We start from the raw sequence: 15922 nt of genomic DNA, 5'->3' as shown, positions 1-15922 counted from the left end.
ATTTTTTTCAAATGCTTGATTACATTTTTTAATAGATGACCAATTTTTTTCATACACATGGTATTTTTTCTATACATTTGTGTATACATGACAAACATTTTCTTTGTCCACACTTAACATTTTTCAATTTTTTATGTAGAATGTTTTTAATATATATATTTATAATATTAGAAAGTAGAAACAAACGTAAAAAACTAAAGCAAAAATGAAAACAGAAAACATGAAAAATAAAACGAGGCTGTGGCCCCGCGTGGCCTGGGCCGCCCATCTGGGGCTCCCCTTTACGTGAGGATTCCCTAGGTTTCGCTATAAGCGAGACATACGAGCGCCCTATTTTTTTTAGCCTAAAACAGTGTTTCCAACTTTATCAATGGACCCTATTTATAGCCATATTTCTCTTTGCCTTTGCATCGACACATGGTACCCATAAGTCACTAGCTCATTGTTTTCTTTTTCTGTTTTTTCTTTCCCTTCTATTCCTGAGCACATCGTCAATCCGTTGCACGGTTGCTCACCTATTTTGCAACCCCTAGCTTGTTGTCGGACATGAAACATCACAGAGTTATGCGGGAAGGCCGGATGACACTGGGATACGACGCACGTCACGCCACTTCAGCACAAGGCAGGTGGAGCAAAGCTTCATATCGGGAAGCTAGGTTTGGGAGGCTGGACGTGGATGCCACCATGTAGGTGCGCAGGGAGGCACTTAAGGCGCCGGGATGCTAGAGGTGAATGAAGGGGCTATGCTATGGGCTGTGGTTTTTTACGGACCTCCATATTTTAGGGTTGTAGTCGGGGATCCTGTTGGATTTTTCCCCCTCTTAACCCTAAAAACCATTTGGGGGCATGTTTAGAGACATGCTATAGTTTTCTTTTTCTTTTTTGAGACTTTGAGACATGCTAGAGTTGCCCTAAAGGGTCTCTTTAATTTGCAGAATCAAACATCAAAACATAAAGGGTATATGATTGTATTGTCATGTCCATAGAAATCATAGATAATTAATTTGTGTAAAAATTTGCTTGATTGCACGATACATAAAGAAAAGATCATCCATAGACAATTTCTTTGAAAATGTGTGGTGCAAAATTCCGCAAGATATAATCCAACAAATCAACCAACCCAAGTGGAAATAATTCTATGAAAATCATTTAAATCAAATATTTCAAGATACAACCATTATCTCTAAAAGAAAAAAAAATACAGCTGCGGATTGGGGTTCCTTGTTACTTGAGCAGAAATAGCATCTTCACTCATCCACATCTCATATTATCTACACAATTGCTATCTTAGACTATGACACGGTTACATACTGCTCTTGCCTATCTATTTCCTTGAAATGTACATACATGCATAATAAGATTGCGGATATCTCAAAGTACAGCAGCCTGCTTGATCAACCAAAAAATGTAGCATCGTTCCAATTCCTTCCAGAATCAACCTGACAGAAGCCATCTCAGATACTCGGTTCCATCATCGTAAATAGGAGCAGGTTACCCTCTTTCGCATCAAAGTCTCGACGGAAATGGGCATCCTCTTGTGCCTGCCTGGACGAGGTCGTGGTTGCTCATCAGCATCTGTGAAATTGACCTGCAAAGGTTTGTTGAAAAGCTGTGACTATCCTAGTTAAAATAGATGTTCCTTATAGCAAAGGCATGACTACTGAGGTAAACTATGGGAGTGGTTCTTCTGTGATTAGTGATTACCTCAACATGCACGTGATCACTAGGTCCATTTCTCATGATTGTCCCTTACATGCTATGCTTGTATGGAAACAGAGAATCCACATGTGAAGGGTCTATCCGCTCGCGAACTGCCTTAATATGCTTGTCCAAATTGGATTCCTGAAATTCAAAATTTTGAGAATGAAAAACAGAGCAGTTTTGCAATTTATTGCAGACAGAAACAAATCCATGAAAAAGAGTCAGACATGTGAGATTGCAAATCACACCTTTGAAAATGAGCACTTGCAGTCCTCAATGTGGCATTTAATCCTCTCAATAAGAAATGAACCTTCATACATTCACTGATGACGCTTGAAGTTTCTGAAGCTCTTTAGTGCCACATAAGTCACACTGAACATATCGCTGGCTGACACGATTGGTTATGGGCAACGATGCATTCCATTTCCACAGTAGTAAAAGTCTTTATGCAGCCGGGTTCGCAATAGATAATTTCAGTCTAATCCAATTTGACTGCACCATAAGATTAGAAACATCAACTTACAGGAAAAAGCGATGGGTAGGAAATTTATAGAAAGTCAGTCTCTCACGGTCTCATCATGTGATTACTCGCGTTCTGTAAGTTGGAAGCATATTCAAAAGTCTTCCAACTTCCCACAGTCAACCTCTATACAGAAGGACTACTCTTGTATACAAAGCAAAGTTCAGTTAACATTTATGCATACTGAGGGCCATCCTCGTGAATTTCCTGAACACTGAACACTGAACTCGCAATTGTATATTTCCATAAGGCATATAAATAGTTCTCCTTGATGAATAAGTAGTTCATAAGGCAAAGGATCACTGCAACAGTTTTGATGATCTTATTTTCTTCCTACGGCACATATTTTTTCATAGAGACAGTGCAAAGTCATACATCTGATCTTGGGTTTTATATGTTTATCTAGAATAACACCCCTCGATGTGCCCAATTTCGTTGACTGTGACCTGCTTCACGGCCCGAAAGAACGACCTAAGACTCCTCAATGAAAATTTGTTTGCCAATGGTTTCAAGATGAATTTCCTTTTGTTCCGGGAAAAGGTCGTGTGCGGTCTTGGATCAGCTTGTCAACATGAATCTCGTAATTCTTGGGAAGCATGGCATAGAAAGCAAACGACTGCTTCATATGTGATGCCAAGTTATTGTAGACGAGCTTGCTAAAAAGTTCCACTCCTCTGTGCAACTTTTGTACAGTACAGACTCCCATTTTTCTGCACTTGTCTTGGTGCGCATCACAGATCCTTGTCCAAAACTGCAATGTCATGGGCTCTAACTGTACCCATGATTTACATAATACAAGACATCTTCCAGTACTGTTAGGTACCCAAGTCCACCGAGCTCTCCTCGGACTCGGAGCTCCTGGAGTGCCTTCTCATTTCCCTTCTCTCGAGAGCTTTGGAAGATCTTGCAAGTTAGGACACAAACATAAAAATCCTCTGATGCACAGACCCACCTCCGCAGTCGGAAATGCTTCTGGATATCAGCGTCGTTGTAGATAGTTGTGCTAGGGTGGTCTTGCCCAATCCACCCATTCCAACATTGGGACAAAGGACGATGAGACACCTTTGCTGCGCGGAAGAACCATGGCATTGATTCTTCCTATTTGTGACGCCACACTGACCATTTGTGTGTGGTTATAGAATACATGCATTGATGTGATTTAGAAAGTCTAAAGCATATACAGGCATCTGCTGTTTGCAATCTACAGCTCTTGTCTTGTCAGCAAAAGTTAAATAAGCAAATGTAAAAGCAGCAAATAATTCTTCATATGAACTATAATAGAAAATCGTAAGTACAGTAAAGTTTCATAAAAATATACGTCGCAGCCTAGATATATTGTTACTATGCTTTTCACACCCCCCACCCCCAAGGCTTCCTCGACGCTGGCTTCTTGTTCTCTCCAACTTGGAAAGGGAAGTTTGCATACTGAAAGTGAATAATACGAATGCAAGGATTTTACTCGGCTTTAGAGTATTATCTGTCGAGTGGGTGGAGAAAAAAGTATAACTTCCATATAACTGTATCTAGTATGGCAAAGTTGGTTTAGTTTTGATTTCACACAACACCACAAAACGAAATCAACTCTACAGGTAGGCAGTTTGGATTTCTTATACAGTTATACTGGCAGGAGGGCTTTATGCAAGCAAAAACTCAATTCTACTTTCCGAGTTAGTCTCGTATGCATCATATCAACTAGTCAGCCAAATTCACCAAAAAATTGATACTTTGCAGGGAGCAACTTCATGTCCTCCTGATATTTCCCTTTCCTTGAAAGCAGAGACAACATCAATGAAGTAGTTGAAGCTTCAAGTGAGATGCTATTCCCATCAACTTTAGACAAATAAATTCCAGCCTTGGCAATCTCACCATTCTCCAACAACAATCTGATGATACCATTTATAAGACGGGAGCTGGGGACAATACCACTTTTCTCCATTGATGAAAACATATTGCTAGCATGTTCCACTGCTCCATCTTTTAGAAGATTTATTATCATTACAGCATAAGTAGATTGATTGGGCACCAACCCACTGGCTGATATTGCAGCAAACAAATTGTTAGCTTCTTCTCTTCTCCGAACCTTGTAGATTGCATTGATCATGGTATTGAGTATTGCAATATTGAACTTCATACTCATTGCACCTAATTTCTGGAACAGGGCGATTGCTTCATCTGTGCAGTTATTTCTACAAAGTCCCCTAAGAACTATATTATATGTGGGGATGTCCACTGTTATTCCACTTTCGATCATCTCATGGAACATTGTCCTTGCAGCAACAGTTCTCCCAGCACGAAAACACCCATCCAACATGATGCCATATGTAACAGTGTCAGGTTTAATTCTCTTAAGCGGCATTTCTCTAAACAGAGTCAAACCATCATTGATCCTTCCATTTTTAAAATAGCCATCAAGAAGTGTACTGTAAGTAACAATATCAGGCTCAACACCAACTGATTCCATGGCATTAAGCATTCCAAATGCTTTATCCATCTTGCCGACTAAGCAATATCCGTCAACCAGTGAATTAAATGTAATGACACTAGGCCTCTCGCCTATGTCTATAACCAAGTCAAAGATATCATGTGCATCCATAACCCTTCCATCTTTGCATAACCTGTTTATTATTGAACCGAAGAACGCAATGCTAGGACGAGGAATACCTTTGTTCATCATTTCAGAAACCAGCTCCTTGGCTTTAATCAAATCACCATGCATACAAGAGCCCTGAATTAGGGTGTGATAAACAACTGTGTTCGGTTGAACCCCCATGGAAATCATCTGATTAAATTTGTCCATAGCATCGGTCAATCTACCCATCCTGGAAAGTGCAGCTATTACAGTGGAATAGGTAACCACATCGGGACTCACTCCTTTTTCCCACATTTCCGTAAATATGTGCATTGCATCATCCATCATTCCACGTTTAGCATAGGCATCAATTAATATGGTAAAAACACGGCAGTCAGCTGCAATACCGTTGCTTTTCATTGAATTAAAGAGATCAATCATATCAGCAAAGCATCCTTCATTGGCATACCCATGAAGCAAAATAGAGTATGAGACGACATTAGCTCTGTGGCCTTTGGCAGTCATGGAATCAAATATTTCTCTAGCTTCTTTGCTTCTTCCATGCTTGCAAAGGGAAGTCATTAACGAGCCGCAAGTAACAATATTTGGTGCAAGACCCCGGCTTTTCATTTCTCTGAACATTTTAGCAGCCTCTTTCAACCGCCCAGATGTGGAATATCCATGGATCATGCAATTATATGTCACTGTATCAGGTTGAGCACCTTTACCGATCATCTGATGAAGGACTACTTCTGCCTTGTCCATTGCTCTAGCCTTGCACAACGCATCAATGATCGAGTTGTATGTCACCACATCGGGCACAAGCCCTAGCTGCATCATTTCATGGAAGAGATTGCATGCCTTGCCTGTTTTGCCCTCCTTAAAGAAGCCATGGATGACCGTGTTATAAGCCACCACGTTGGGGAAGCAACCACCTCCTTCTTTCGCCATCATCTGGAGCAGGTCGAGCCCCCGCTGACTCATGCTATTGTCGCATAAGCTCTTGAGAACAATGGAGTATGATAAGGCATTAGGCACACAGCCGAGCTCGGACATCCTATGAAGTACCACGTTCACAGCCTCATCAGTCCGTTTTGCGTAGCAGAGGCACTTGAGGAAGGTGCTGGCGACAATCTGGTCTGTCTTCAGGCCTTTCTTGAGGAAGCGGCCGAATAAGGCAAGCCCCAGGTCCGGGCGACGCGCACGGCAGCAGCAGTCCATGAGGATGCTGTAGGTGCAGCCTGTGAGCGCCGCCACCTGCGCGCCGGCTTCCTCTCTGCACACACGGTTGAAGAGAGACACTGCAAGGGCGGAGCCATCTCTGATGCAGGCGCCGGAGACGGGCGCACGGGCGAGGGCGGCAAGGAAGCCGTTCAGGGAGCGCTCGGGGACCGGGGTGGCCTGCCGAAGCAATTCGTCGAACAGGTTGTGTGCGTCTTCCGGCCTGAGCGTCCCAGCGCGGACACGCTGCGTGGCCGCGGCAAAGGCGTCTCGGGGAGACCAGGAGCGTGAGGGCGGCGAGGTGGAGGTGGAGGAGGAGCAGCGGCGGAGTAGTCGGAGGCGGGGGATCACTGTGGTGGAGGAGGAGCTGCCGCGGGGGAGGCGGAGGCGGAGGCGAGACATTGGTGCGGTGGAATAGCGGCGGAGGCGGGAAAACGGCGAGGTAAAGGAGTGGCGCAGGCCGGACTTCAGCTAGGTGCAGCCGGAGGAGGAGCGGCGGCGAAGGCGGATGCGGCGGGACATCGGCGTCGGGGACGGCCCGTCGTGTTCGTTCGTGCGCGGTGGAGTGTTTGGCGTGAATCTTTTGGCGCAGGCCGGTCTTCCAGTCGCTCAATCAAGCATTTATTTGCCTCGGATTGTCTGTGGGTTTTTTTTTGGAAAGTGGATTTGTTTGTGGTTGATCCAACGTCTCCAATCAAGTAGTGTTTTTGTTCTTAAATAAAAAAAGAAAATCAAGTAGTGTTTTACAAAAAAGGTCTCCGGTTTCCTCATCTAAACGTGACATATGTTTGGTGGGATGACTGGTGGTTGATTTTCGACAAAGGGTAATATATTAATATCAGGATGATATCAAGTTCACCCGGTCTCTACAACGACATGATGTCACGATCAGCTGGAGGCATCGAGGATGCACACAGCAAAAAAAATCAAAAATTAAAATAGAAGAAAAAATCAAGATATGAGGCACGCAGTAACCAACAGCAACATCAACCACTATTGTGACACCACATAGGCTGCGAAAAGGTTCTCCAAAAGCAACCCCTTCAGGAAGATAAGGACACACAAGTGTCACTGTAGTCGGATTCTGTCAAAGACTAAATCCTGAGTTTTCACCCTGAGAGCATAACTGGGCAAAATTCCATGCAATGCCCTCAGCAAGGTAACAATGTCGAAACATCGCCATTGCCAGGTATGACCGACGAAGGTCACACCAAGGGTTTTCACCCTGAAACTCCAGTTCTAGTACTGAATTAGCACCACCAAAACGCAACCACGATGTGTTGTCGCAACCGCTTGACCACCACCTTCATTCCTTGTATCCTTGACAATGTCGACCAGACCACTCGGCAACGAATATGCATCACGTGGACGAGGACCATGAAACATGACATCTCAGAATGTCTTTAGCCTGAAAGTTGGGCTTTCCAACCTCTCCTCACACGCATAGTTGGTCAACATGACCAAAAACTGTGGTCGTATGAGCTTGCTGTCGAGTGACGACGCGACTGCTAGGCACCACTAAAACCCATGTCAAGGGCCCCTCCAGCAAACCCATGTCGTCCTTGCCATCAATTGATTATGGACTTGGGAAACTGAATCCCATCAGTTGTCCAGTTGCTACCGTGGCCACACACAACTCTGATATGCAGTAATCTGTCTCAAATCGGGGAGTAGGGGAGCCACGAATGACCTTCTTCCAAATAAGCACACAATACAACAAAAACATAATCATTCAAAAACAAAACAGTCTGTAAAGATTTGAATATTGGTCATACTTTTGTAACTCTAAAAACTCTGAAAAACTAGGATGGCGTGGGCAATTTGTATATCAATTACGTGAAAAAAATCAGAGTAAAAACACGTTTCTGTGAATTTACAAAATTCCAGAACTGGGCGCAAAAGTTTTTGTTTTTTCACAGAATCAAGTCAACTATCATCCAACATAATCCTAAAGGCTTTACTTGGCACAAACACTAATTAAAACATAAAAACACAATCATAACAATATCATAATTATGTGAACACAAGAAAATTAAAATGATAACTATTGGGTTGTCTTCCAACAAGCTCTTTCTTTATAGCCATCATTGATGCTCACATGAAAGACAATTGAAGCACAAAGAGAGCATCATAAAACATGTGACCAACATATTTAAGTCTAACATACTTCCTATGCATATGCGTTCTATAGGGAAACAAATTATCAAGACAAGCAATTTCTAGCATATGCAAGGAAGAAGAAACAAAAAATAGCAATCTCAACATGAAGAGAGGTGATTTAGTAACATGAAAATTTCTACAACCATATTTTCCTCTCTCATAATAATTACATGTCGGATCATATTGAAATTCAACAATATAGCAATCACATAACATATTCTATACATGATCCACATGCATGCAAAGTTGACACTCTTCCAAAATAGTGGGATTACCATCAACTAAAGTCTGGCCTCTCCAAACCCACTTTTATCAAAAAAAATCACAAGATTGATTATTCTTCAAAGTAGTGGGATCATGATTACCTAAAGTTGACACTCGTCCAAACCCATTTTAATATTATTGAAAATATTAATATCAATAACATATTCATCATGAAGCTTAAATAGTTTTTCAAGATCATAAGAAGCATTATCACCCCAATCATGATCATTACAATAAGTAGTGGACATGAAAAAATCATCATCCCAAGCTCGTCACTTTGCATATCATTAGCACAATTGACATTCATAGAATTTATAATAACACCATTGCAATCATGATTTTCATTCAAGTAGCTATCAATCGTGGGTGCAATAGCAATAATTTCAATTTGAACATAAGGAACTATAGAAAGTTCATCTCCATAAGCATCATGAATATTGGCATCATGGCCACAAGCATGGCAAGCATCACATTCATCAAGAGGGGATAATTCAATCGAATAACGGAATCATAATCATCTATAGATTGATGAATATCATAAATTCTCTTCCAAGGCAGCAGACATTTTCTCAATAAATTCTTTAACATAGGCATTGGATGCATAATTTTCATAGCAATACTTAAGTATGGCAAAATTTTCAGATTTGTAGAGAGTAATATCATATTTTTCAATCAAATAAACAACTTCATAAGCACCCTTAAAATCAACAAATTCTTCAATTTGTTTGATATCATAGTAATTATAAACACCATTTTCATAAGAAGATAAGATCTCATTATCATTAAACTCACATAGGTAGGGAAAGTATTTTTTAGGGTTCTTAAAGCAACAAGTAAAATCATAAATTTCACATAGATTCCAAGCATAGCATAGCAAACAATTTAATTGCCTCCATAAAAGTCTCCCCTTTTGAGACAAATGATGACGCACAAAATGATCATGCTCATCTAATGATTTTCCCTACTAAACTAGTTGGGGTTTTAGCACGCGCACAAATGGATCAAAGATGATCCAAGTAGAAACTTTAAGTCGGTCCATAGTCATCTTAATTTTTTGCTTTCATTTTCTGTCTTCTTGTGTTCACACATGAATGCAAAAAGCAAGTAAACGAGTAAAAGGCAAACAAATTTTTTTGTGATTTTTGTAAAAACTTTTTAGAAGTGAGGAAGATGAAAACGAGAGGCAAATGACAAACAAAGTAATTGTAAGGAGATGAAAATGTATGTGTAAGTACTTGATATATATTGATGATGTCTCTCTGGCAACGGCGCCAGAAATTCTTCCTGCTACTTGTGAGCTGCGTTGGGATTTCCCCGAAGAGGAGGGGATGATGCAGTACAATAGAGATAAGTATTTCCCTCAGTTATGAAACCAAAGTTATCAATCCAGTAGGAGAACCAAACAACACTATGTAAACAGCACATGCACACAAACAACAAATACTCGCAACCCAACGCGTAGAGGGGTTGTCAGTCCCTCAGTGGTTACGAGCAAGATTAAATTGTATATGTTTTGATAGATAGATCTGACAAAAATATAAAATAAAATAAATGAAAGAAAATTGCAGCAAGGTATTTTTTAAGGATTTTTATATGATAAAAGGTAAGACCCGGGGGCCATAGTTTTCACTAGAGGCTTCTCTCGAGTAAATCTAGTGAAAATAGTATACGGTGGGTAGACAAACTACTGTTGAACAATTGATAGAAAAATAAATAATTATGATGATATCCAAGGCAATGATCAAACATATAGGCGTCACGTTCAAGATTAGTAGACTGAGACGATTCCGCATCTACTACTATTACTTCACACACCGACCGCTATCCAGCATGCATCTAGTGTATTAAGTTCATGGAAAAACGAAGTAATGCATTAAGCAAGATGACATGATATAGGCAAGATAAACTAACGTATGAATAAACCCCATCTTTTTACCCTTAATAGCAACGATACATACGTGTCACGTCCCTTTCTATCACTGGGATTGAGCACCACAAGATCGAACCCATTACAAAGCACCTCTTCCCATGGTAAGATAAATCAATCTAGTTGGCCAAACCAAACCAATAAATCAGAGAAGAAATATGAACCTATATTAATCATGCATAAAAGAGTTTAGAGAAAACTCAAATAATATTCGTGGATAGATCTGATCATAAACTCACAATTCATCAGATCTCAACAAACACACCGCAAAAAGTCATTACATCAAATAGATCTGCAAGAACAACAAGGAGAATTTTGTATTGAGAAACATCGAGAGAGAAGAAGCCATCTACTACTAACTATAGACCCGTAGGTCTGTAGTAAACTAGTCACGCATCATCGGAGGGGCAGCAAGGTTGATGAAGAACCCCTCCGTGACCGATTACCTCTCCGGCAGTGCCAGAAAAGGTCCCTAGATGGGATCTCTCGAGAACAGAGGCTTGCGGCGGCAGAAAAAGTATTTCATGGACTCCCCTGTTGGTTTCCTGATTTTAGAGTATTTATAGAGGCGGAGTTAGGTCAAACGGAGCTATGTGGGCCCCACCACCCATCAGGGCGTGCCCGCGTCCCCCCCGGGCGCGCCCTGGTGGGTGGTGGGCCCATGCTCCCACGCCTGGTCTTGTCCCGAAGCTTCTAGTATCTCTTCTGTCCAGAAAAGAATCTTCGAAAAGTTTCGTGGCATTTGGACTTCGTTTGGTACTGATATTCTGCGGAACCAAAAGCAAGCAAAAAACAACAACTGGCACTGGGCACTACGTTAATAGGTTAGTCCCAAAAAAGATATAAAGTTGCTTGTAAATGTATATAAAGCATCTAAGATTGATAATATAATAGCATGAAACAATTAAAAATTATAAATACATTGGAGACATATCATCGCGGGAGGGGCGGAGCCTTGGAGGGAGGGGGCCGAGTGCATATCGTCGAAGGGGCGGAGAATGGAGGCGGATCATTGGAGGAGGGGGTCCGCAGCGTCGCTCCAGTCGCCGACGGAGAAGCTCGAGGTGGAGTGCTGGATCTTGGTCGTCGTTTCCACGCAGTCGCTACTCTCCTTGCCACAAGCTGTGGTTTTCTCTCTCGACTCCTTGAGGCATGGATCTCTCCCCCGTGGAAAGGACGTGGATGGGTCACAATATCCCCAATGGGTGAACCAACAGAACGATGTGATAGTTTTCCACGGGCAGGTTTGCCCCCGTGGTCTTTGCGCCCTCGTTTTTCACAGGGATCCCGGGGGGATCATGGGCTACCAAACAAGGCCTAAGGGTAACCAAGATCTAGTCCATCTATGCCTTTCCGCCAAACTCACCCTGCCCGTTGGATCTGACGAACCATTATATGAAGAACTGACACTCTTTATGAAGAAATTAACTAGTATGTCTGGACATTTCATGTTAATCAAGCATTAAAAAAAAGTAATCTTGTATTTGAAAAATGTTAAATGTGTACAAAAAATGTTGACCATGTATTGAAACATGTTAATCTTGTATTTGAATTTATTTAATCAAGCATTTTAAAATGTTAAATGTGTATAGAAAAATGTTTACCATGTATTAAAAAATGTTAATCCTATATTGAATTTTTTCACTCAAGCATTATTTTTTTTAAAAGATGTATGAAGAAAATATTGACCATGTATTCAAATTTTTTAATCTTGTATTAGAAAAATGTTAAACATGTATTTAAAAAATGTACAAGATATATACAAAAAAGGTATAATGTGTATGAAAAAAAGTAGACATAAAAATAGAAGTTTTAAAAAATGTTAATCATGTATTTAATATTTTTTAAAGGTGTATACGAATTTTTCTTGGACCCTGATGCCTGTGCTTGTAACACACGCTGGAGACGTACTTGTGAGTTGTGATTCCTCAAAAAAAAAAAAAACTTGTGAGTTGTGACGTCGTCGCCGATCAACTCTCATCGCACGCACCTTCTCGATCCCTCTCGCCTCTCGCCCCTCGCCCCCATTCCGCCGACGGCCGGACGCCGCGAGGAGCTCGACCCCTCCACCACTGCTCCCCCCTTCTCTCCTACTCACCGCGGGCGACCAAATTAAGGCGGGGATTAGGGTTTACGCCGCCGCCGCCACCGCCCCCTCCCTTCCCCTGTCTCCCTCTCCGGCGACCCCAGCCACCTCGGAGCCCCCCGGTCGTCGATCTGCATCGCCGCCCCAGACCCTCGCCGCGGAGCCCAGGTCGCCGCCCAAGCTCGCCACGACGCCCGGCCCAGCCGCCGCCACCCTTGTAAGTTCCATTTCATTTCGTATCATGTACTCCACGTACGTACGTATGTGTGTTGCCATTTCCAGTAAATCATGAGCTCCGATCTTTCGTTTCTCATATGGATGCCAATTCTCTTTGAATTGCCTGGCGGCGTTCCAATATACGCAGTATTCATCAATGCCGGGCCTGGGGTCGAGAGATCATTATTCTGAAATCCGATTATGAGACATGTGGTTTGACGACAGATTGTTTGGTTGAATCAAATGTACCTTTGGCTCTGGCCTCCGGGAAATCTTCTCTTCTGCTCAATAGGGTCCGTCGTGGAGTTCCTCAGGGGGGCCGTTGTGCCATCAATGATGGTTTTGCCAATTCCCTCTCCGTCTCCGCAAGACTACGTACCCAGTGATCCAACACAGATAAGATATACCATTCTAGCCATGCTCGCTTCTTTAGCCCAAGCCTCCCGTATGAAGAACATCCTTCTGGACTATGCTGCCTCTATAGGACTGGGTAAATTTTATTCAGAAATCAACTATGGCACCTATCAACTTGTATTATCGGTCTGCTGTTGATATTGCCGCTGTCTTGGATGTTCCATTGGATCGATGCCCTTCATGTACTTCAGGCTTCCCACGGGCACCACCCGTTCCACTATCTCGGATCTTATGCCTATGGTTGAGAGAGTAGAACCTCACTATGCTTTCCTATGCCAGCAAGCTAACCCTTCTGAACATCGTTGGCCATTTATCCCATGTGTTCCATCAAGCTACCTCCGAAGCTAATAGAACACTTTGACAAAATTCGCCGCCACTGCCTGTGGAGCAAGAAATCTGAACATGGGACCAAATGCAAGTTTTCCTCCAGCAGGTTCTATGGTTTTTACTTAAGATCAGAGATGTCAAAGCTTATCCTGCTCTCAAGTGCCTTTGGAAATCCAAATGCACGCTCAAACTAAAGGTGTTTGAATGGCTGCTGCTTTTAGATCATCTATAAACGCTAAAAACATGCTGAAGAGGACGAATCTTCGTATTAACTCCAACTGCAACTGTCTGCTATGTACTCTGCCTGAAGAGGAAGCTGTTCAACATTCAGATTTCACTGCTCTTTTAGCATTTGCCGCTCGTCATCGCTCAAAATTTCTGGGCTGCTGGTGGCAACAGACTGCACCTTCTCAGTGAGGGTAGGCACTAGGCAGACGTGGTCTGGGCTTTTGTTCATGGAGGTTTCTATCACCGCAGCCTGGAGCATCTGGATGGAGAGGAACCATAAACTGTTCAGAGGGGTTGCTGCCACGTTCCAGTCTGAGAGTCTTAGATTTCGGCAAGACTTTACCCTCCTAGTTCACAGAGCCAAGTCTGAAATTAGACCTGCTATGATATTCATTGCCAGCTCTCCCAACTGATATCTGACCTGTCTCTGTTTTAGCCTTCTCATCTTTGCTTAACATTCAACCATGGGTGTAAGAGTGGGAGTTGGATAGGGTTTAGATAAGGCTCACAAACTTGTGACATACTCCCTCCGTCTCAAAATAAGTGTCTCAAGCTTAGTACAACTTTGTACTAACTTAAAAAAACTAATGGTAATTTTGCAAGTGCTTTCTTCTGCAGTGACATGTAGTTCCTGAAATGAACGATAAATCTTACTCGGTACTATAATTACTTTTTTTTGTTCCTGTATCTATGCTCAGATGGTTAGTTTTTAACATTTTTGCTAGCAAAATTCTTGATTTGTCTGTAGTGACATGTATAGTTCCTGAAATGAACAATAATACTGACCAAGTGATGTGTTTCCTTTTGCAAGATCAACTAAAAGATGGAGGCCAATCTGAAGAACCAGGCGACCACCGCGGTGGCGATGCTTCGTATTGTCTCCCTCGCAAGCTCCCCTGTCGACCTCATCAAGGATGCTCTCCGCACCGTCCTATATATCGAGTCCGTCATTGCGTTTCAGGAGCTGCCGCACGATGCCCTGGACCTACTTGCCTCAACCCACTCCTTGACCTTGGCGTACCGCGAGGTATCTGAGCTGGTGATGTCCGTGGAGGCAGCCATCATCATCATCGACCGCTGGCTCGAGCCCAGGGCGTCCGGGCTGCAGGGGCTGCCGGGGGCTTCGTGGAGAGTCCGGGCAGATGAGCTCAGGGGGGCTGTGGCCCATGCTAGCTGTATGCTAGTGTCAGCTGGCACGTATTGCTACCGTGCCGCGGCTGTCCTGAAAGTGTCCAGCGAGCGTTGGCGCACCTTCCCTACCGACCTCCGAAAGACCTGGATGAAGGATGCGAGGTCGTCGCTCACCTCTGTACGTGATCGCCTGATTGACGCCCTTTGCGCCCTCTCCCAGATGTCTGCTGCTGCCACCGAAGCCCGGGATGCCGCCAAGATACTCATTGATTTTCTGTAGTGTTGACTATTTTACTGCCAAAAGGATTTTAGCTCCATGTCTTGGCACAGTTATCTTTATTCGTGGTAGTTAAGACTAAATATAAATCTCCATCCATGTCTTTGCTATATTTTAATTCCAGTACCACCTCAATGTTGCAGATGACATATTAGATTCTTATCAGTTTAGTTTTCTCATATCTTTGGGCTTTAATAATGGGTGTTGCCATCTGTTTGACTTTCCAAGTAGACAGAAGAATTGATAATCATTTGCAATTCTTCCACAAAGACATTAACAGAGGAAGGATTCATTGTTTAAAATTTTCTTCTGCTCCAAATGTTACTTCAATAACTATATCTTCTTTAGTAGTTTTTTATTTCCTTCTGATTTTGCTATAAACATACTAAAGTATTGGTCATCCTTCATTCTGAGGTTGCTGAAGATAGCCATCTTTGTTTAGAACTCAGTGTTCAGACTTCACTAGCGCCTGTTGGTATTTGATAATCCGGTCTTTACCAGATTTGTTGTCTTCAACTAAAGCTAAATGTGATCCACACCACCTTCCTTTAGTTCTTGAGTTTTTTTTCAAAAAAAAAAGCATTACCAATCTGCAACAATCCTCATGACTCTTACATTTACTCTCTAAATTGCATGTGTGTTTTTCTCTATGTTGTACTGGCTATTGGAGGATTGTTACTTTGTTATACGAAACAAGACAATGCAAACTTTAAATACATATGTGCTTGTAAGACATTTTCTCTGTTAAATACATTATCCTCTTCTCTCATTGGTTCAGATGTAATGTGGAGAACATTTCTGTCGCCGTGACTATATGTTTTGTTTTCATGTATGCATATTATGGCCACAATAGTGAGCTGACCGTACATCTCAGCAAGGCT

General features: G+C 42.4%; 1 protein-coding gene and 1 long non-coding RNA gene across 2 annotated transcripts; one reads left to right on the top strand and one right to left on the bottom strand.

Annotated features, from left to right (window-relative positions):
• Positions 1–3710: 3710 nt before the first annotated feature.
• On the bottom strand, positions 3711–7995 carry LOC109738977 (uncharacterized). Its single transcript, XM_045231487.2, has one exon. The coding sequence runs from the start codon at positions 6411–6413 to the stop codon at positions 3918–3920; it is 2496 nt and encodes an 831-aa protein (XP_045087422.1). The 5' UTR covers positions 6414–7995; the 3' UTR covers positions 3711–3917.
• Positions 7996–12315: 4320 nt separating this feature from the next.
• Positions 12316–15239, top strand: LOC109738976 (uncharacterized). Its single transcript, XR_012201529.1, has 2 exons — positions 12316–12665; positions 14445–15239. It is a non-coding gene; the product is annotated as an uncharacterized lncRNA (long non-coding RNA).
• The last annotated feature ends 683 nt before the right edge of the window (positions 15240–15922 follow it).

Source organism: Aegilops tauschii, chromosome 1, assembly GCF_002575655.3.
Source record: "Aegilops tauschii subsp. strangulata cultivar AL8/78 chromosome 1, Aet v6.0, whole genome shotgun sequence".
NCBI lineage: Eukaryota > Viridiplantae > Streptophyta > Magnoliopsida > Poales > Poaceae > Aegilops > Aegilops tauschii.
Note: the sequence above shows the minus strand (reverse complement) of the source record. Positions and strands in the feature narration are given on the sequence as shown.

Bases quoted from the DNA above. Each gene is read 5' to 3' on its own strand.
- LOC109738977 (XM_045231487.2), bottom strand. From the start codon at position 6,413: ATGTCTCGCCTCCGCCTCCGCCTCCCCCGCGGCAGCTCCTCCTCCACC.